The sequence below is a fragment of the Spodoptera frugiperda genome, chromosome 3 (assembly GCF_023101765.2).
Source record: "Spodoptera frugiperda isolate SF20-4 chromosome 3, AGI-APGP_CSIRO_Sfru_2.0, whole genome shotgun sequence".
Lineage (NCBI taxonomy): Eukaryota > Metazoa > Arthropoda > Insecta > Lepidoptera > Noctuidae > Spodoptera > Spodoptera frugiperda.
In genome coordinates this window covers 7,629,556-7,653,233 of record NC_064214.1, presented here as the reverse complement: position 1 = coordinate 7,653,233, position 23,678 = coordinate 7,629,556, and the positions used below count along the sequence as shown (strand labels likewise).

The 23,678-nt window shown below is 37.6% G+C and overlaps 1 protein-coding gene across 1 annotated transcript in view; it reads left to right on the top strand.

Annotated features, from left to right (window-relative positions):
- Positions 1-7,241: 7,241 nt before the first annotated feature.
- The window catches only part of LOC118274312 (microtubule-associated protein futsch), a 198,234-nt gene continuing 181,797 nt past the window's right edge, over positions 7,242-23,678 (top strand). The window contains 1 exon segment of the mRNA XM_050707568.1: positions 7,242-7,495. Coding sequence (XP_050563525.1) covers positions 7,339-7,495 — 157 coding nt within the window. The 5' untranslated portion in view covers positions 7,242-7,338.

The following is a 23,678-nucleotide window of genomic DNA, read 5'->3' as shown; positions in this document are numbered from 1 at the left end:
GAGGTGCACATTACGGCACGCAATGCTGCTATACAATATACACCAACATTTCACCATTTGTGTTATTAGTCCCATGTAATAGGGGGTGAGCCTATTGTGTAACATAATGGGTTAGACTCTGGTGTATAAAGCCACTCTAGATGTTTATTTTTTTTGTATGTTACAGTAAATAACGTAGTGTAAAGAATGACTGTCAAGTTAGGAGTCTTGTGTTCAAATGCCAGGTCGGGCGTAGTATTATTCAGCACTTTTAATTCAGTAATAGCACTGGGTCTGGAATAGTACTGAATGTAGAAGCATTATTAGGCACATTGATGTCAACTTAGTAATAGTACTAGAATTGTACCGGGTTTTTTTAGGGAAGACAAATAATCTAGCATAGCTTGGCTAGCATAACTGCTTCGCTGAAGGAAGAGACGGCATCCCAGTCCCTCTTGCCCCGCATCACTGCAATGACAACTAGCCCAGAATTGTATCGGGTGTAAGCCAATAGGCTTACTTCCTATGATATGCGACTCTTACCATAACTGGTGAAAACTGGGTATCGCATCGTAGATTAGATGTGCACACCTACCTGCAATATTCCTCGATATAAAAGGAGTTATGTTATGTATTATGTTAATAGACATTTCAAACTTTTGCCATTATTGAAGCCCAAAGCACGCCTACATCATACAAACAACCATCGACATAAAAAATAACACCCATACTTACCAACTTACCTGACACAAATACACGCTAAGCACTCTTCAAATGGAGCTGAAAAGTCATCGAACTTCGAGCTGAGATATACAAAATGGCGTTCAGTTTATAGGTCAGCATAACAGATGAACTGGCATTCAGCCAGTAATCCTGGACCAGCCAGTTATGTACAGATAAGTAAACCAACGTCCAATAAATAGCCCAACAAAGGAGAATTGGCAGGAGAACGGACTTGTCATCAGGATGGTGGGTGTTTTTGTTAGGAGTTTATAAATTCACTTACAGGCGATCAAGCCTGCCATGATGTTGACATAGTCGTGGTGGCCCGGAGGTTTAAGACACCCGCTTCTCATGCATGAGAGTCCGGGTTTAAAATCTACCAATGGCAAGTGCTAATGTGACTTTTTCCGAGTTGTATGTACTTTTTAAGATTATTTTGAGACACCAATGACAGACGGTGAATGAAATGAATGAATGAATGAAATGAAAAATGAAAAAATGAAATGATGCGACTACTTAGTTTTGTTTTGAGTTCGATTCTTGGGTTGGGAAGAAAGAATCTTTGAATTTGAATCTTGAGAGGAAGAGATTTGGGTTTTTCAATTTGCAAGAATTTTTAGGTAGTGGAGTCAGGACTTTTGGTAATGAAGTGGTTTATCTCTTGGAAGCCGTCGACGACACGTATTGCAATCATCATTGCCACGTCATATTATTCATTCGTCCTGCCAGTGCATCAATCAAGTCAATCTGGAAAAAAATCCCTGTCAGTACCTACTGAGTATTTGGTAAACCCAATGACAAACATGGAATACGTGCGCCGAGCAGTAGCAGCATAATAGTATCATCAAATTCCTACAACTTATTCACTAAACAGCGCATATTTTTCTAAGACTCGAGTACTAGGTAATAATTCAATACCTACTTCTGGAATATCCTCTTGGTTTAAGGATAATGTGTGGAATGTGACTTAATTAACTTAATAGTCTAACTTGTTTACCTGAGCGGTAGCACTAACACAAATGTGCTGACATCACTGTAATAATACTGAAGTAACTCCATTTCTGTCGTCTCGAAGGACCAAAAGGCAAGACGTGATTATTAATAGGAACAAGTCCAATTCCAGACTTCAATTTGTCTAACCCGGGAATTAAACCAGAATCCTCGTGTCGTCATCATTATCAACAATACTGTTTATTGTTGGACATATAACTCGTGTGTGATATACTCACTCATATTTTTGGCAACTTACTACCGTATTCAGAGAATTTAATGATTACTTAAACTATTCCTTCCCGCCGCCCAAGGACACCCAAAACACTAGAGGCGATACAAGTGCGTTGCCGTATTTTTGAAGATTAGGAATTTAGGGGTTGTTGGGGAATCGGAGATTGGGAAGGGAAGTAATTGACACACTAACACAACAGAATACAACGCAAGTGTTGTTTAACGTCGGTTTTCTGTGAGGCCGTGGTATCACTCCGGTCGAGCTGGCCCATTAATGTCGAAGCATGGCTCTCCCACTCTTTATCTTGTGGCAATTGCGGCTACTATGATGATAATTTTAGAAATGTAGGTGCACTCTCTTTTTGAATTTTTGTAAAATAGAAACCAAAATCATCCATCAGTTTGTGAAGCTTAATACTAACTCTAGTCACTAAGCGTTCCATATATTATAGAAAACCCTATGTATGTTTGTATACATAATACACCATACATTATGTGTCAACACAGGCGTGTATATTACGTCATCGTAACTTATTATGTAGATTATCACCGCCTTATCACTACACTTGATGATGCATTTGCGAATTACACCACTGATAGCAGATAAGTGTGTGTAATGTCCCAAATTATTGGCACCACAATTAGAAGGTCAATGGTTTCATATTAAATGGTTTTTTTTGGTCTTTTTTTATAAATTGGTCCTTTTAGTCTATAAACTAATGGCTTGGTGACCTACCACTAAGTAATGTGTCGCAGACTCCGTTTCTCCTTGAAACAACTATTTGGAAGATTTGTGGTTTATATTTATCTATCTGAAGTTAGTACATTTGCGACATAACAGTAAATAGGTAGTCTGTAGGTGGTAACGTTTAAAAATATATACAAGATCGTTTTTTACTAATGAACATTTAATAAAATAGGTCAATATCGGAGCCCTTATCTCAACATTAGCATAGCAGACCGATTCATCTTTCAGTCTGTAAAAAATACTTCACTGAATTTTGCAGTACCAAAGGACCAGATACGAAGGACCACACAATTATTAATTGGCGTGGTTCAAGAAGAACACATAATTACTACGAAGACTGCAAAATTAATTAATTGCTGAAAAAATAAACTCAATAACCTAAAAATCTACATTTATTTAATCAAATCCCAAGATTACATTGTAACGATAGGCTTCAAAATTAGTATTCAAAATAATCTCTAATGTTTACATCCCTTGTGATCACTTTTCATGCTAAACAGCAGATCAACCTACAACATCCATTATTTTTTCATTGTATATTCGACTTTATATACAAAAACAATAAAGTTGAAAATCGAAGTTTGACCAAAAGGTATACATTGACTTGCTGCTCACATTAGTATGCGGGTCCCGTTAGCTTTGTGCGTCCGAACGTACCCTTAGTATATATATATATGTATAGTATGTTAGTACGTTGGTATGTTGTCTTTTTACGGGCTTAATACATGTTTCTCAAGTTTAAGTACGTTCTTTGCTGAAAGGGTAAGTAAATAAAGATGGACGACCTCTTTCCGAAATGAGTTCATTGGATTTTTTCTTAGCTTTTTTGTTTATAATACTGGTGTAGTGTAACGGATGGGTTTTTGGGAAAGGATGTTTTTTAATTTCGTATGAATAATTTCTAGAGGATATTGCTAGTGCTTGGTATAGTAGCAATGAGTGATTGGCCCTTAATACAATACAATTAATTACATAATTAGTAAATGCCGTAGTACTTTTAGGGGACAGGGAGTAAAGTTACCTAAGAAGGAGAATCTTCCGACCAGGCGAGGTGATCACGCACGGCGGGCTTTCTGCCCAACTGTTCTTTGTTGGGATTTTCTATCCATGTTTATTCGTATGTAAACTTCATATGTGTGATGTAGGATTTTATGACGTAATCCGTTGATTTGATCGTCGATCGTCTATGTGCGACTTCTGTCATCTGCCATGTCGCCACATACTAAAAGTTACTACCTATATAGTTAGATAGTAGATGTCAATATTTTCAAAGAATAAGAGGCATATTTTGAGTTTACACAGAATTTATTTTTGTAACACAGTTATACGTGTGCTGATTTTCATTCGTTGTAAAAGCCTGTAATAATTATGCTCCAAAAGTTAGCAGAAGATTTATAAAGTACTAAATAAATAAGCAATTATAATAGTTGGTAAATTTTACTTCTAAAGTAATTACTTAGTAGTGAAAACTCTTCCAATAATGATACTTGATTAACTATTAGGTACTAGTACTTAAAGAACTTGGTTATATAAAACAGTTCCCCAGCACTTAGCTAAGTAATTAGATTATAATTTGGCTATCTAAGTGAAATTGCCTAGTCTAAGACCGCCTTAGTACCTATGTTTTTATAATTTAGATAGTTTAACCACTTACTAAAAGTGGATTTGTCTGCTTAGTATTGGTAATCACTTATGTATTTTAAAATACATATTTTTAAATAAATAGGAGTGAGGACGATTATATGCTAAAAACCGGTGCGATTCCATACTCCTTAATCTTGGAAAATTCTCATCATTTATCATCTACGTAATAATTAAAAGAATTAGTAAGTAATAATAAGTTAATCGCACTGTGTGGAAGAGCCATTCTTCGGCACGCATGGGCCAGCTCGACCGGAGTAATACTACGGTCTCACAGAAAACTGACGTAAAACAGCGCTTGCGTTGTATTTCACTGTATGAGTGAGGTTATCGGAGGCCCATTTAACCATAATCTTCCCAATCCCCGATTCCCCAAAACATTAAAGCCCTAAAAGGCCGATAACGTACATGTAACGCCCCTGGTGTTTCAGGTGATCCATTTGCTCGTTCACCAGCTTATAACAGGTAATAAAAGTACACCAAAAAGCTAAATAAACAAATAAACATAACAATCTCAGAATCGTTGAAAATTAACCAACAAAATACTTTTCCACAATCTATTTTCCTCCACAAAAAATAAGATATTTCGCTGACAGAATTTAGTATGACATTTCCAGATCGTATCATTAATCAGGGAAGCTCGTAAACGACCACAGTTGGACGTGGGACTACCGAGCTAACCATAATCACAGCGATATTAGGACGACACTGACTAATCATTATGGATGTGATACGGTATTAGGCTATTTAGGCCATATAGGCCACACTAGGAATATTTAGACAGGAGATATATTATTAACCTGTGCTTGCGTACCTAAGGACCATCATCAACAGTCCTTGTCAGTATACTGCTGGAATATAGGAGGGTTTATCACAACCACCAAGCTTTGCAGGCGAATTGATGATCGCAGTATAAGAAGGCAACTTTATCATTCTAGCTTATCACTATCATAACATCTACAATACTGTGACCCCAAATAGTCGATAACGTATTTGTAACTCCTTTGGTGTTGTAGGTGCCCATGGGTGACACCGATTGCTAAAAATCAGATGATCCGTCTGCTCATTTGGCGTCCTGTACCATAAAAAATATAGAGCCCTGTAACCTGTCCCATGGACGACTAACGACTATAGTATGACATACGATACCCACGTTAAGAGTAAGGCAGGTGATGCTAGACTTATAATGAACAAATTATAATGAACAGCATTAATTATAACATTTTTCTCGAACAAAACTGTACATAGATAACGATACTGATTAGCAACAGAGAATTTTCTCCGTATGTAGGCAAGTGGAGCAGTCGGAACAATATTACTGATGATACAATGCACAGGCGTCGATAGTGAAAGCATGTGCCGAGATAATTTATGTGGAATCTTCTAAATTATTCTGACATTTATTGATGTAGCGGCGAATTTCCTCAATGAACGAGTTTTTGCAAATTACAAACCATAATCGTTTCACACATAATAATTAAGAAAGACCATTCTTTTTCTTCATGTAATAAATTATGCAAATATCGAAAATAATTGAATATGCAATAAAGTCAGCTAATTTGGGCTAGCTTAAAAAAATACTTTGTTAACTAAACTAACAAGTGTAGAGTTTTGTCAATAAATGTACGAAACAATCATCTTTCAATTATATTATTCTAAAGCATATAATTATTCAGAATGGTATACACAAAAAAATGGTTAAACGATTAACAACGATAAGGACACAAACACAATTGAGAAATGTAAGGACTCAAAAAAAAATACAATCTAATATGCTAACAACGGTCATATTCGGAAAGCTTAGAATATTTGAATTATAAAACATTTTACATACAAATTAAACGACCGATACAAGTACGTATCGAAGGGCCAATCGAAAAACAGCGTTTTATTTTTTCAATTTATCGAAACTATCTACACTTTTCACATAGATTTTAGAGTTTTCACTATGATACACTAAAAATGATTGCCAGATGTAAAATGTTAATTTTTCGAATACACGATAAATAATCGGATACGCTTATTGATGTTATAATCATTGAAATTGCAAATTACATTATTATTGAGCTCGAATATTAATTACTGTCAGAGGACCAATGCATTCCGCTATCTATAATAACAATTATTTATTTACAAATACGAGTGATAAATTAATTCGTACTAATTACAGCTCAATAAAAATGTAAAACTCGAACCTACCAGTTAAATAAATTGCTCTGGTGTAAATGTGACGAAATGTAAAATGTGCACATTTTACTAACGTGGTGGCATTTTTTAATCCCAGGCTCAACTAAATAACTCGAGCGAAATAAAAGGTAAGGAGGAAAGATTAAAACATTATCTCCCTTTTATAAGGACCCTCGAGCAAATAACTCTAATGCGGGAAACGCAAAAAGCGTTAAAAATTGAATAGCCCTGCTTAGTCCACTTAATATGGTGGTTGTAGGAGAGTGATAAACGTCAGGGAAACTAATGGGCCGTGTCACTGCAGACCTGTACGTACTGCCATCCTGCTCCGGGTCTCCGAGGACCGGCCTCGCTGCCCGCTGCCTCCCTCGCCGGCTATTAATAGAGCCTTCTTTAAAATAAAGTGACCAACCGCTGTAATGTCAAGTCATTCCGATTATATCATTATCGATTGTAACAACCATGGCATTCTGTCGAACAGCTGAGCCACCGGTCCGAGGTTATTTAGCCGGGTTGTTTAGACGCAATGCAGATCACGTGTGCGCTGAAAAACCTACAGCGGCTTCTGTATACGCCCTACGACATATTCCATCTCTATCTTTCGCATAAAAGAAATGTTAAGTTAGAATGAAAAGACGGTTTTGGGGTTGAGTCGAGTCGCCGACGCGTCTGCGTGTCGCGCATATCCAGCGGTCGATGCCGGAGCGTTGCGCGCGCAAATGTCTACCTCACAGGCCGTTTGAATTCATTCCGATCGGAGTTCTCGTGCCGAGCGGTCGATTCATACGCTAGCCCTGGGCGAACCGTCGGCAGTCGCGCCGGCGCCGCCGTCGGCGATGGACCACGACGAGGACAGGTCCTTGTCTTTGGGGACGGAGGTATCTGCCTCCGTGCCCCCACCGAGCCCTCTTACGGGATGTTATTTGCTCGCGGTGATCGGGGAGCCCCACACTCACGAGCACAAGGAGATTATTCTGCAGCGGCTTGTTAAAGGTAAGCAGAACTGTTTGTTGCCTTATTCAGAAAAAGTCGGAACTGTCAACGTGACAGCTGTCAAATTGGGAGAAAATTGAATTTGCCGGCGAGCGTCTATTGTGGAATTAGAAACGTTATTTTTTAGCATCACAACACGCACTTTCTCCATTGATTCTTTCCGATGAAAAATAATAGTTCCGATGTTTTCTGAATGTTTATTATTTTACGTAAGCAATGTGGAATTTTGTTGGTTTCCGTGTGAAAATTCGGTGCGTGTACAAGTAAAAAAAGTAACGTCAGTGTAAAATTTGGGGAAATGTGATGTAATGCGGCAATTATGTAGATGATGGTTGCGTTCGCCGGTTTGGTCTGTTCTCCCGTTACGTCACCGGTGGCGTAGTTTCGGCTAGGATCGGTAATGTGAGTAAATAATTAAATGAAAATACTGCGGCAAACATACCGCAGGACAATATTTATATTACGTAATACTTTTACTTTATTTTCACTCGTCGACTGCCCAAGTCTATGAAAGTATTCAGCCTGAATGGCAAACATTAAACAAACCGGCTTTATTTATAACGAAGAAAGAAAAGCCGGTCGTAACAAATTTATTAATGTTGTAAAACTACTGATGAATTGATTATTAGAATGCTTGGACACGAACTAATTATTTATCTATCAAATAATAGTAAAAGTATATTGCGGTAAAATACACGGCGCTGAGATTGTTCAGTTAGTTTGGTTGCAGAATCATTCAGCTAATGATACAGTTTTCCTCAAACATTTTATGTTTGAAAACGAATTTTTCATGGATAAATGTGAAGATCTCAAGACGCCGGCTGAAGATGATAAGAAGATATCTTTGAAGTATGATTCAGATGATGATTTGGTTGGTCGGCGACATCACATCATGAATTGGAATGCAGACATATGTTAGTCACTGCATATATGCATAACTTCAAAACTCACTATTGGACTATTTGCAATATTGCGTAAACTGTTTGTTTAAACAGGTGATTCGTTTTACACAGCATCTTAGGACCAGTTAAATGGTTTGCCAGCTGTTTGCCGGCGGGAGGTCATTGTGTACGCTCCGGGTTGTAGAGGTCAACCGACGGACAGTTGGAAATAGGAAGCCATATTAGATTAAGTTTTCAGCTGAGAAAATTGATTTCTATTTTACTAAGAATAGAAATCATTTTTCTGATTGATAGCCGACGGCAATTATTTAATAGTTTGACGGACATTTTTATTTTCTTATTACGCATTGCAGTAATAACAGTAGTAAATCATAAACAAGAAACTTTTGTGACATTATTCAGTAACCAAATTACAGTATTTAGTAACACGATATCACGATGTAAAAAGGCCTTTAAAAGAACACCCATTTTACGCGAAATGATAAAAGAATGATGCAGGCCAAAGATAATGTTCGCGTATCAACATTATCGGAAAAATAAATAAACAATTCACGATTGCGGTTAGCTAATCCGATTTGCGATCGATTCGGAATTTTTCGGTATAAAAGCAAAAGCATTTTATACTCGTACGATTTTCAAATGGATTTACGGAATCCGCGTGTGAATTTCTTCCGTAATTCTGGCGTAATTTACGCGAAGCGGCATTTTTTCGCGTGAAAAATTAATTAGAACGACAAAAGTATATACATTACTAATTAATGTTTGTCACCGGTCATATTTTGTACAGAAAAAGTAATAACTAGGTACAAAGCTAAATATACTCTAAGTGGATCACGTCAAGGCTTTTAATTAAATGAAACTTTATTCGGGTCAGCTTTTAGACCACTAAAGCACTAATTACGTAAGAGTACCAGTAACCTAAAACGGCGGAATGTTATGTCGCTTTTACACTTAATTATGTTTGGAATTATGTCGTCTTTACACTTTAATCATATAAGTGATACAAGACAGAGCTAAGGAAGTTTTAAAATTAAACTTAAAGTACTACGGTGAATGAGTAACTTATTTATGTCATCAAGAAGTCATTTTATTTCATCTTAAACTTCTTTAAACACTTTTTTACTTAACTACTAATGTTATTGTTTATTGGTTGCGTAATTTCTCTACTTATCATCTATCCTATATATACCTAAATGAAACCTTTATATTGGTCATAATATACGAGTCCATATTAACTAATACTTACACAAGTTTGATTGACCGATACGACCTTCAAACATTAAGAAAAGGTACACTATTTTCAAAGGCCAGCAAAGCATGTAACTATTCTGCTATTGCAGGTGTCCATGAGCAACTTTAACTCTACTTTATCACTCTGTCTCTTACCCTATAGAAGTATTGTTTCATCAAAAACATATTTGTAAATCAATATTGTCTCTTTTCATAATTCCTTGCTTGCCTTAGAAAGTCATAACGACCTACCTCAATAGTTTGGAGGAGTGCAAAATGTCAAAATACTTGAACAATAAAATACACTCCCTTTTGTATTGTAAATAGGTTTCTTGACACTTCTATTAGAATAAAACTTTATGTGTTTGCTTGTAAACTGTAAATAAAAGATGTTTATGATACAACCATAGATAGTGTTAGTATTGGAATATGTTAAATATAGGCAAAGCGTTTATTAAGCTTTTCTATATCATAATTTTGATTACATTGGTTTAGCTGACATATCGGACCCGGGTACGTCCTAAAACTGCGACCAGCCACTGAGGAATGGGCAGCAGCATTCTAAAAATCTATCGGTGACCTAACTGCGATCCCCAAGCCGCCTGCCAAGTGTGGGGATTATGGCCACCCCCCCCCCCTTTCACTATGAGCGACAACAAAATTACACGGCCCCCAGTCCCCGGCAGCTCCGCTATTCCTGATCTAGGTAGCGGATCAGGTAACGGCGGAGCAGGGGGTGCTAAGAATCCCCGGCAGAGAAAGCGCTACCACCCCCGACGAACTTTGGCCCTGGCAACGCACAACATCCGCACACTGCGGACTGATGAGAAGATTGTCGAGCTGGAGGAAGAATTGAGCAAAATGCGGTGGGACATCTTGGGACTATCTGAAATCCGAAGAGAGGGTCAGGATACGATAATCCTAGATTCCGGCAACTTGCTCTTCTTCCGGGAAGGAGACCGTAAATCCCAGGGTGGTGTCGGATTTCTCGTCCGCAAGTCTCTCGTCAACAACGTGTGTGAGGTCGACAGTGTGTCGAACAGGGTAGCGTACCTTATACTCAGAATATCTAACCGGTATTCGCTGAAGGTCATACAGGTATATGCGCCGACCTCGACACATTGTGACGACGAAGTAGAGGCTCTGTATGAGGAAATTTCAAAAGCCATACACTCCTCCGAAACACACTTCACCGTTGTGATGGGGGATTTCAATGCAAAGGTGGGCACACGGAATAGCGATGAGTTGAGAATAGGGCCATTTGGATATGGGCAGCGAAACCATCGGGGCCAGCGGCTGGTCGACTTTATGGAGAGGGAGAGACTCTATTTGATGAACTCCTTCTTCCAGAAGCGACCGGCCAAGAAGTGGACATGGATAAGCCCTGATGGTTCTACCAAAAATGAGATCGACTTCATCATGGCGACCGAAAGACGTATATTCAGTGATGTCTCTGTGATAGCGAAGGTGAAAACCGGTAGCGATCACCGTATTGTCAGGGGCACACTGAACATCAATGTAAAACTAGAGCGGTCACGCCTGGTGAAGTCCACGCTCCGCCCTGGACGTGCCCAGATCCAAAACCCCGAGCAGTTCCAACTCCAACTGCAAAATCGCTTCCAGTGTCTAGCTGATTGTGGAAACGTGGACGAGATAAATAATGGGTTGGTGGAAACTGTCCGAGCAGTGGGGTCAGACTTCTTCAAGACCCCCGCCGAAACAGGCCCCAAAAGCTCTCCGACGGAACCTTAAAACTTCTTAAGGATCGTAGCGAGATGAGGCTGCAGTCTTCAGACGATATGTCTGAATACGGCAAGCTCAATAGACGAATCTCGAAATACATGCGACGTGACCTGCGGGCCTATAACGCCGCAAGAGTCAGAGACTTAATTGAGCGAAACAAGGGCTCAAAAGTCTTCGCAAAGAATTCGTCTGTTGGGCAAAGCCAAATGACGAGGCTGAAGACCGAGGATGGCAGCGTCATCTCGTCGAAGTCCGAGATCCTCGGAGAGCTCGAGAGGTTTTACGGACAGTTATACACCTCAACACGGCAACCCATCGTCGGTACAGCTCGGGACCCAAGAGCTAAACTGACGCGGCACTACACTGAGGATATCCCAGACATCAGCCTGTACGAGATTAGGATGGCTCTCAAACAGCTTAAAAACAACAAGGCGCCGGGCGATGACGGAATCACGTCGGAACTTCTGCGAGCGGGTGGAAAACCGATACTTTTAGTCCTCCAGAAGCTATTCAATTCCGTCATACTCGAGGGAACCACGCCGGTAGCATGGCAACGGAGTGTGGTGGTTCTGTTCTTTAAAAAAGGCGACAACTGTCTGCTAAAGAACTACAGACCTATCTCACTTCTGAGCCATGTGTATAAGCTGTTTTCGAGGGTCATCACGAACCGTCTCGAACGCAGGCTTGATGACTTCCAGCCTCCCGAACAAGCCGGATTCCGAAAAGGTTTCAGTACCATAGACCACATTCATACGCTGCGGCAGATTATACAGAAGACCGAGGAGTATAACTTGCCACTATGCTTGGCGTTTGTGGACTATGAGAAAGCCTTCGATTCAATCGAAACCTGGGCGGTGCTGCAGTCTCTCCAGCGGTGCCACATCGACTATAGATACATCGAGGTTTTGAAGTGTTTGTATAACAACGCCACCATGCGCATCCGACTCCAGGAAGAGACTACGAGGCCAATCCAGTTGCGGAAGGGCGTGAGACAGGGAGACGTTATATCTCCGAAACTGTTCACGAACGCACTGGAGGACGTTTTTAAGCTCTTGGACTGGAGCGGACGCGGCATCAACATTAATGGCGAATACATCACTCATCTCCGTTTCGCCGATGACATAGTCGTAATGGCAGAGTCGCTGGAAGAGCTGAACACCATGCTCAGCGACCTCAATACCGTTTCCCAACAGGTGGGCCTTAAAATGAACATGGACAAGACGAAAATCATGTCAAATGTCCATGTTGCACCTATACCGGTTGTCGTTGGGAACGATATACTCGAAGTTGTAGACCACTACACATACCTGGGTCAGATCATCCAGCTAGGTAGGTCCAACTTCGAGAAAGAGGTCGCTCGAAGAATCCAACTCGGATGGGCAGCATTTGGGAAGTTGCATGAAGTCTTCTCGTCAAAAATCCCGCAGTGTCTGAAGACCAGGATGTACAACCAGTGTGTGTTGCCAGTGATGACGTACGGTACCGAGACATGGTCCCTAACTGCTGGCCTTTTAGAAAGGCTCAGAGTCGCCCAGCGCGCGATGGAGAGAGCTATGCTCGGAGTATCTTTGCGCGACAAAATCCGAAATATGGAAATTCGCCAAAGAACAAGAGTTACAGACATAGCTCTCAAAATATGCAGGCTGAAGTGGCAATGGGCAGGCCACGTCGCTCGGAGGACTGATGGCCGCTGGGCCAGGAAGGTGACTGAGTGGCGACCGCGGACCGGAAGACGCAGCGTGGGCAGACCTCCCACTAGGTGGACCGACGACATCGTCAGAGTGGCGGGGAGCCAGTGGATGCAGGTGGCGGCTTGTCGTTCTACGTGGAGGACCAAGGGGAGGCCTTTGTTCAGCAGTGGACGTCTCTCGGCTGATGATGATGATGAGCTGACATGAGATACGTTTTGACTGGAAGAAGTAAAAGAAAGAAAACATCGTTTCAAAAAATAGTAGGCGGACCAAAGGACCAAAATTTTCATTTAAGCGAATTTAGTTAATTAAAATACATTTTATGACTCTAATAAATTAAAAATACACACATTTAAAAAAAAGTATGATTATTATTTTAGCAAAATATTCGTACAGGAATATGACTTCTAATAGGATTATAATTGTCTAATGTCTATACACATCATAAATATTATACTTAATAATATAATTGTCAATAATAGCTGTGTAAAGTGAAGTGCTGTGTTATCACCACGCGTCGATGAAGCTTCAAGTGGTTCGCTGAAACCGTTATTGACTGCCGATTATGATGCATACCTTCACACCTGAACCTATCAAAATTCCAAGAATAGAAACTACTCCGGAGCTGCGGACTGCCTACCGAGTTACTGGGGCTCCGGCTCGAAAAGCAGGAGTAGGAACTGGGTGGTTTTTTAGTCAGTAAGAGTTGACTCTACCTCTCGCCTAGCCCAAGGCGGGAGAAGCCATTGTATCATTTTGCTTACTCAAAAAAGAATAGAATCTACTGCTGGGGTAGGTATTCTCTAACCTTCAATTCGAAAGATCGACATAAACTCGATCGCAGTCCGCCGTGTCATTTGGTTGTGAGAATGATCTCGACCGGACTCACTTCGGTCCTCGACCGACAGGCGAGAATGCGATCGAGCTCACTTCGATCTTTTGAATTGAAAGTTACAAAATAGCCTAGGTTTAGCTGAACAGATTTGGACGAGATGCGGAATGATAACAGTTTTGTATCAATAAAAACACTTTTGTACCGATAACTTGGTCAACATGACACTTTAAGAAATAAAAGTTTTCAATTCTTAGGTATTATTATTTAGTCTTTAGGAATTAGGTCATTAGGCACCTCAGAAAACTTATCAGTCTTATAAAATATTCACATAAAGTACAAAATATCAATTCGAATGTAAAGATTTAAATTTAAATTAAAACACAATAGTAGATTTACAAAATGTAAAGTCAACCGACATTTTGTAATTTATGTGACATTACCGCAGCGGATATCGGGAATGTCGGTAACCCCTTTTGGGGGTTCCGAGCCGCATGATATTAGTCGACGGATTATAAGGGTTCAAACGAATGATAAAGTCAAATTCAGATTAATTTCATTTGATAAAATAAATTATAGGAAGGATACTGATGTCTGATTTTTACTAAAATATTTTTGCCGTGGATTTTATCATCGAGAATCTTAACTTGATGATAAGTAGGTACTAAGTTAATGATCGATAGACAGACTTAGCGTCGTACTCAGAGACATTTAATGGTTACTTAACCCGGTCCGTAGCAACTGTTTTCAGAACAAAATCGTTACTAAGGAAAGTTTGAGCAACCATTAAATACCTCTGACTGCGGCAGTTATTAAACAAAATGTGGCCGCTTTTTTACCAATTTCAAGAAATTACAGTTAGGAAAACCACGCCTACATTAATAAAGAATCTCCCAAAAAAATCAAGATGACGACAAAAAAATCTCGAATGAAGAAAGACACATTGATAAAAAAAAGATACAGAGAAATACTATTTCATACAAGAAAAACGGTGGAAATGATAAGGAATTGCGTTAATATAACTCATACGCAAGGAGTGATGGCGCGCCCGTATATTACCACTATTATGACAAGATAAGGACCGCCTGCCTATTGCCAAAAAGGTCTTTGCTAGAAGAAAATTCTTTATTAAAAGTTTTATGAGATGGTAGCAATTGAGGACTTCTTTTGTTTTTCGGCGGTTGAAAAAAACTGTCGCACTCGGAACCTTTAATGGTTGCTTAACCCAGTTGTTTTTGGAACAAAATCGTTACTAAGGAATAGTTTAACTTACCATCAAATGTCTCTACAGTAGAACTCTACTCTGAGTTTGTACGACAGTAAGTTTTTCAAAAGGACTTTGTTGTATCCTGAAGTAATTTTGTAGAAGTGTATAATTGTGTAATATATGATTTAGTAAAGTATATGAATTTAACCAGTCAAGTACCTACCTACTACGTTTAAAAATAAATTTATAAGACCAATAATACTTTTGCTGATTCAAGAGTAATCAGTACCCTTTGTACGAGTTTATTTTAAGTTGAAGTTGAACGAAAACGTTTGGCGCTCTGATTGACCGGTGCGATTGAACCAACCAATCAGAGCGCCGAACGCGCTCTCGTTTCGTTTACGTTCAATGTAAAGTAAAATCGTACTAAGGGTACTGATTACAGGAGTCGAACTTGAAACTTCTAATAGTATGTATTATCCAATAATGGATTATTGGCTTCAAAGACAAATAAAATATGTATCCTATCTCGTCCAAATTATAGTAGTGGACCATTCTTATCACAGAAATTAAAAAACAAAGTGCAAATTATAATCTCAAGGTTGCTCGAGAAAGTTGGCATTTGAGTGTTTAGCACAGATATAGCGTGTTATCTATCGTGACATAATGATAAGCGGTGATAACATCGGCCGCGATTATTTGGCGGTACAATGCAACTATGTTTGTAATGTGCAACGTGCCTTTGATCATTCATTATGGTCATCATTTCTTTCCTTTATAGAAAGACAATGTAGAGATATTGAAAGAGTAGTTATGTAATAGTATATCTACTTATTAGTTAAGTTCTTTGCAGTTAAGTTGTAGTTCATTCGTATAGAGAACAGTTATTTTTAATCAGTAATCGCGATAATTTATATTTTATCAAAGTTAGCTACTGAAAAAAGTACACTGAATAAGTTAAGTTAGTATAATATATTGACCAAGTTTGCAGAGTTGCAATGATAAGCAAGAGATTTTGGATGACCTATCGTAGAAATTGTCAATTAATGTGGAAAACGACCTAATGAGAAAAAGAGACATTTAATGATTACGTAAACCATTCCTTAGTAACGATTTTGTTCCGAAAACAATTGCTTAGGACAGAGTTAAGTGAGTTAACTATTAAATAACTCTGAGTACAGTGGTTAAACTCTGAAGAGAGACAGAGAGACAGAATGTTAGACATTTAATTATAATTATAAAGATTGAAGCATCCGACTAACTTAGAACTTGACACGTTAATTCAAAATAGCTTCAACTGAACATTAGGTAATTGAAATTGAACTCTTTGGGTATATGTTAGGGTTTGAATTCTAATTAATAGAATCCTTTTGAAACGACGTTTCAGTAATTGAACTGTTCTGCTTGTTTTTGGATACTATTGTTAAAGTAATTACAGGTTGTCTAATTTATTTCATTTACAGAAGATTTATAAACATGTGTGTCTTTGACAGCGCGGTTGAATGTCTAATAGCAATAAACTCAGAAACCACTGAACTGATTTTCATAAAGTTTACATTAAAGGATAAGGTAGCTATAAATGAGAGTTAAAGTAATTGATAAATGATATTAATTTTTGCAAATAGGTTACAATGTAACTCTTTTACACGTCAATCTCTTAAATACCTAGATGAGGCCGGTATTTCCTAATGGACTACTCTGAGAAGAAATGCCGAAACAAACTCAGAGGTCATAGTCTCTATTGAGTAAACTATTTTATTAAGATTAAGAGTAATACGAAGTCAGACTAAAGTTTGTAATACTCAAAATTTTGTTAGTAATATACAATTTTAAAAGCAAAACATCCCTTTTAGACATAAAATATTATTTACAAGTCTCAATTTCGGAGATTTTGATACATGGATACAACGAGCGGCGTATAACTGAAGCCTTGCAAGTAAAGGCCGAGGGATGGCGTTGTATTATGAGATTACTCACTTACGCCACCACGGGAAAATAATCCAAGAGCCGACGGTCGAATTCCCTACACTATCGTCCAGTACATGCTATGTATAATATTTTCCACTTAATTTGGGAATATGTGTTTTATATGTAGATGGTTAAAGTTTAATTTTCTGTGCCATTTGGGTGTTTGTTCGCTATATTTATGTTTGATTATTCATAAATGAACTTAATTGTGTAATTATTATGGTTGATATTTGAGTAAGCTTTAATAAGAGAGTTTCTATTGATATGCATCATCATCTTTATGCATCCAATGATGCAAATCCAATGACTTTTCCCGCTTTGGCTGAGACGAGTGGGTGTGTCAGACTCTTACTAACTAAAAACTACCCCGTTTCTTCTCCTGCTTTTCCAGCCGGAGTCCCGGTAAATCCGCTAGGTAGTCCGCAGCTCCGGTATAGTATAACTATAATGTCACATTTATGAATGTTAGAAAATTTGGCTACCTTTAAAAATAAAACTACATCGCACGCAATTAGTGGATAGACGACACGCCCTAAAGTCTATATAATTACTTGAACAAACAAACCCTATTAGTGTAGATGACTAATTTTTATTTTAATGGCCGTCTGGTAAATTATTTTAAAACATTAGACACGTATTTTTTCATTTTCTTACGGAAACGAATAGTTTCAGCAATATATTTGTTGTTATTGATTTGAAATATCGCTTGACGTCACTTTTAAGTACGTTTTATATGTAGTAATAACGTATTTGCTCCTAATCCTAAACTTTGATTCGTTTTATCTGAGTATTGTTTTCTTATGAGAAAATAAAAAAAATACATGTATAATAATTTGTCATTACCTAATTGACGGACTAAATAGATTTTTAATTTTCATACCACGTCATCGTTCCTATTCAGCAAAAACGTTTGAAGATGTCTTATTAATGTACACATTAAGATGCTATTAAAAGATATTTTATGATTAAATGAAAAATTACCTTTATAACAGACGAAACACTAATGAATGACGCAAGATGATTGTTTAACGTATAACCAGTAGTGGATATAAGTTAAAAAGTAATGGATTAGCGAGACTTATACAACGATAATTATAAAATTACACACACGCCTACTTAGTGACGTAATTACTTAAATGGCTGATTACTACGTAATTAGAATTCAATTAATTGGATTAAAATTGTTGTATCTAAGTTTGTGAGTCGATGGTCTACTAAGTTTCTTTAGTTCTTAAAATCTGAAGGCTCTTTAACCTTGCGGTCTTTTGTGGTCTTTTCTGGTCTTCTGGTACGTAATCGCTAATACCAATATGGAAATCAAGTGGTAAAGTTTTCTTACTAGATTCGATTTAAATATAGTAGTAGAAGTGGTCTGAAAATCTATAGAGTTTGGTCAGTGAAGTTAAACATAAAAGTATACCTAGCCTAGCAAAAGTCCGGATTTCGTTCACAAAACAATGTAGTCTATTTGTGTATTAGTACGTCAGTGTATCTTGACGGAGCTGTGGACTACCTAGCTGGTTACCGGTGCTCCGGCTCGTAAAGCAGGAGAAGGAACGGGGTGGTTTTAGAAAGTAAGAGTCTGACACTCCTTCTCGCCTCGCCCAAGGCGGGAGAAGTCATTGGACCATTTTCCCTCCTCAAAGAAAGTGTATCTTTTGAACAAATATAATAAAATAATATACTTTTACTCGCTGTAATTATAAAATTAACTACAGCCACATGTGTAAAAAAGTCACTCATTAACTTAAAAAGATCGTTCAGTATATAAAATAAAAATACTGTATCTCAATTTATCTATCTTAGTTGATCTTTAGTAAATAATCGTCGCTGGCTCAGTAAGACAGTTGAAAACAGAATCGCGTGTGTATTTGTCACAGTCGTGTAGTTCCATAATCTCGATACATCACCGCGTGACGTATCTGATCAACGGGAAATTTATTTTGACAATAATAATAATACGAGTTACAGTTTCTTGAAACGTGTGCGGCAATTAGTTATGAAGATTAGATTTTTAAGATATTTTCAAGTGATGTTTTTGTTTTTTTGTCTTTAGTGGTTGCGATCTTACTGATATGTTTACTCTCTCTTTGAATAGTTTAGTGTAAAATGATTTTAAGGGGATTAATATTATATATGAGAGTGGTTATTTAAGACAACAATAGAAAAATATTTTGTGTCGTGTGGATCCGTGTTCCAGCATCACATCACATCAACAGCCTAATGGGGCTAGGATTAATTATTAAGCCCCTTCTCGTAATCATTTTCGAAGAGAGGTTAAACTAGACCAGAAAATATCTGGAAAAAACAGAAACTACTTCTAAGTCTTGAGTTACAAAATCAATGCTAACTCTATAGAGCGATTACAGCAGAGCTTTATAAATACAGCTCATTTCAACGATTCAATAGCATAATTACCAATAAATAAATAATACAATACATTAGACAAACATCTCCACAGACTAACAGTCTATAAAGCAAGGCAATCTGTCTGCAAGTACTAAGCGAGCGGCAAAAAGAAAGCATGCAAGAGACTACAATTATGGCCGCTACATGCCGCGGCTATCGCGAGCTCTTTGTGCAGATTCTAGATCTGTTATCGAAGTATTCGTGGTAGGTGCAGTATTATTAGAATATGCTTGTGTCGTTGATTGAGTAGTTTTAGATAGCTAGGATTTGTGGCTGCTGCGTTAGAACACAACAATGAGTTAGGTGATTGGTAATATGCGTCATTAGTTGTGGAACTAACTAGCATTAGGTATGTGATGGGTAAAAAGTGAATATATTTTGTCCGTAACTTTGGTTTAAAACTGAATTTTTGATATGTTTGTAAGCACGTAATTTAAACTTAACCGAATGACTGCACCGAATCAGATTTTTTTTTTTCAAAATATGATTTATGGAGGAAAATTCTAATACTAACTGGAAAAAAGGTTCATTTTCACTTCAATGCTAGTCTCTAATAGGTATAACATGATGTCATATAAAAATAACATCAATTTACAAATAAGTGCGTGTCGCAAACAGTTAAGTTCAGGACCCAAGAGAATCACAAACAGAATAAACATAAAACAAATAAGTAAGTACTGTTATTTTGTCATCAGAACATCAAATTATAATTTCCAATTAACTAAATACTACGGGCACATGTTGTTTTCTGTTTACATTCAATTAATTTAAATTTGAATCACCAAAGAAGCTTATGTTGGTTTTAGCTAAATGAGAGCGCACTGCATTGAAAACTTTAGTTCGAAACGTTGCTAATGAAATCTGAGTCAGCACTTTAGAAATACTGAACTAGGAAACGCTGAACAGTTTGGTCCAGAATTTGATGACGTAATTGGAAAACGAAATTGATGAATATAAATTAAGTTGAAGAAGTTTGGATAAAAGTGTCTGTCGGACATCTTTGCGGTTGTGTAAGTGTGGGAGAGCCATGTTTCGGTACGAGTGGGCTGGCTCGACCGGAGTGATACCACGACCTGTGTTTCACTGTATGAGTGACGTTACCGGAGACCCAATTCTTTCATTCTTCAACCTTCCTTTCCAATCCCCGATTCCCCAACAACCCCTAAATTCCTAACCCCCAAAATGCTGGCTACGTACTTGTAAAGCCTCTGATGTTTCAAGTGTCCATTGGCGGCGGCGATTGCTTACCATCAGGTGATCCGTATGCTCGTTTACCAGCTTATTCCATAAAAAATACTACCACTTAGATACAAGCATCATAGCCTACCTCACGTAACATGTACCCAGACACTGATCCTGGGATAATCCTAATCATTATCAATTAGACAGTCTGGCTTAAATTATCACCGGCTTATGAAGACGTGGAGAGGTCAAGGTTGTGGATGAAGGTCATAGAGACATTACAGACTTGAACGGTAATTCTTTATAGACATTTTCCTTTTTTAACCGACTTTAAAAAATTGGAGGGTCTCTGTTTGATCTGTATGTATGTAAGTTTGTTTGTGCGCGATTATCTAGCGTTTGGGTGAACCCATTTTGATGCGGTTTTCTGTATTGGATTTTTCATAATTAGGTGGTTTTAGGGATTGCTAGACTTAAGTAAAAGTAGATGGCAAAGAAAATTCCTTTTTTAAGTGCGAACTTCCTTTCTTTCAGATATTATACCGAAAACCTTTTCCTCTAAAGTCTGAAAAATACTAAACCGGAAATTGCGTCAAAATTTGTTCAGCTAAAAGCGAGATTTTCGCACACAAACATACATATTACATACAGGTCAAACGGAGAACCTCCTTCTTTGTTAAAGTAGGTTAAAAATATAAGGCAATGCAGTAATATCGATATTGATAAATCATGAAACGTTACTTTATCCAATACAGACTCAGTAGCGACTTCACTGAACCAAAAAGACATTTCGGATTTCATAAATAATATCTTTCAATGGCTAGAGGATCTCAAAGGAGATAATACAACAAGAATACAATTGTGGAGCTGGAATAGATATTCAGAATAGATACAATTTATGCTCGGGAAACGGATATTTAAATGGACGACCTTTAGAAATTGTGATAGAAAATTTAAATTTATGGGCACTTATTATATTTTAAGGAGGTTGTTTTACTCTGTTTGTAGGCTATGTATTATTTCATTTGTTACAATACAAAGTTATTTATTTACTTTACTATTGTGGATTAGAAATTCTTTTTTGGATATGGAAGTGAAAAGTGTGGGCGAGCCTTGCTTCAGCATGAATGGGCCAGCTCGACCGGAGTGATACCACGGTCCCACCGAAAACCGACGTGAAACAACGCTTGCGTTATGTTTCGTTGTGTGAGTGAGGTTACTGGAGGCCCAATTCTTAAATTCCTTACCACCAAAAGGTCGGTAACGCACTTGTAACGCCTTTGGTGTTTCGGGTGTCTATGGGCGGTGGTAATTGCTTACCATAAGGTGATGCATCTGTTCATTTACCGACTTATGCCTTAAAAAAAGTGTTCCAATTTTGGATCCAAATTTTGCTTGGAATTTTTAACTTTTATAAGTAGGTACACGCATATTGATTTAAAAATGGTTTTGAGTCAACATCTATAGAATCATCACGATTACTAGTATCCAGTAGTATTTTAGTTTTCTTACTAACTTGACATAAATAGAAATGATGCAAGGTTTTAGTCACTTCCATAAATATATTTAAAACGTTTTTCTTGACAATTTCTGACACAAAGTAACTATTTGTAACTTGTTAGTACTTCAAAGCCATTTATAAGAGACTTAGGTCATTTACTACTACCCATAAACATTATATCAAGTTACAGAATGACTAGGTATGATTTCAGTCACCATTGCAAAAGTATTTTGCTAAAAATATAACTAAAAGTCTGAATTTCTGTCCTTTTGACCTACCAAGCAGAAAACCATTTTTTTTCAGTTTGTAACAATCCATTATAAATCTTTGGTGTGGCAACACTTACACGCGAAGGTTGCGTGTCAAAGTTAAACTAGTGTTGAAATATATTAACATTAGGTGAAAAAGTGCAAGTTTTTTTTTAGATCAGATACAGAATATGCTAGTGTGAACAACAGTTAGGTTTACCTACTCGTTTTTAAAGTAACATAATTTCGAATGCCTAAGGTTTAATAGTTGCAAGCACAGTGTAGAGTGAGAGGCTGTGATTTGTTTTCCAAGGCCAAGGTAAGATAATTGTGAAGACGAAATTACGAATGCAATGAAATGAAAAGAAACGTAATAGCTATTATTATGTACTCAACTCATGTTATGGAACATATAAATACATACTAAATACAAAACAAACCAATCAAATACAGAATACAATAAAGAAACATATAAAGAACACAACAATAACAATAAGAAATGAATATCGGAAATGTAATAAGTAGGAGACGAAGAAAACGGTTCCTCAAGCGACGATAAAATCTTTAGAGGCAGTAACAAATTATTAGTACCACGAATAAAGGCCCAAGATGTTTATGATCACCATTTATTCGGTATTTTCTGGACAATTTTCAATTTACTGCTGGGAAAACCTGGTTTGGTTGAACGGAAATTGGACGAAGTGGAACCCACAGGCGATATCAATATTTTTGATTGGAAAGTAGCTTTTTTGAGTTTTTCTAATGAACTAAGTAGATCTAGAGCAAAGTCTTCAGCGATATCTATTAAAAAAAACCTTATTTTGTCATCGGTTAAGTTGATCTTTCCTTACCCACGCTAGTGAAAAATGTTTACTAAACTCTCCCGTTCAATGAATTGTGTCCAAACAATCAAAATCAAAGAAATGTTGTGTCTGCAAATGGAGTAAAGTACATAAACAAAGCAAATATTTACACAATAATAGCCTCTAAGTACAAAGGCAAAAGCTCCAACATTGTGTGACAGCTGCAACCACTTGTAGCTAACCTGTAGCTGGGTGATAACAATGCATAATAACGTGTCGCCCTCACATTGTCGGCGCTAACCTATTTCCCAGCCTCGTTTGTTTAGGATGATGGACGGTTAAAACTAAACTTTAATAATACATTTGTAGGTAAGAAAGATAAACATTTCTTAATAAATGATGCTTGAAGTGATGTTTGGGTGAAGGATATTGAGTGTGTGTCTGGACAGTGATTTAGGGAAACATGG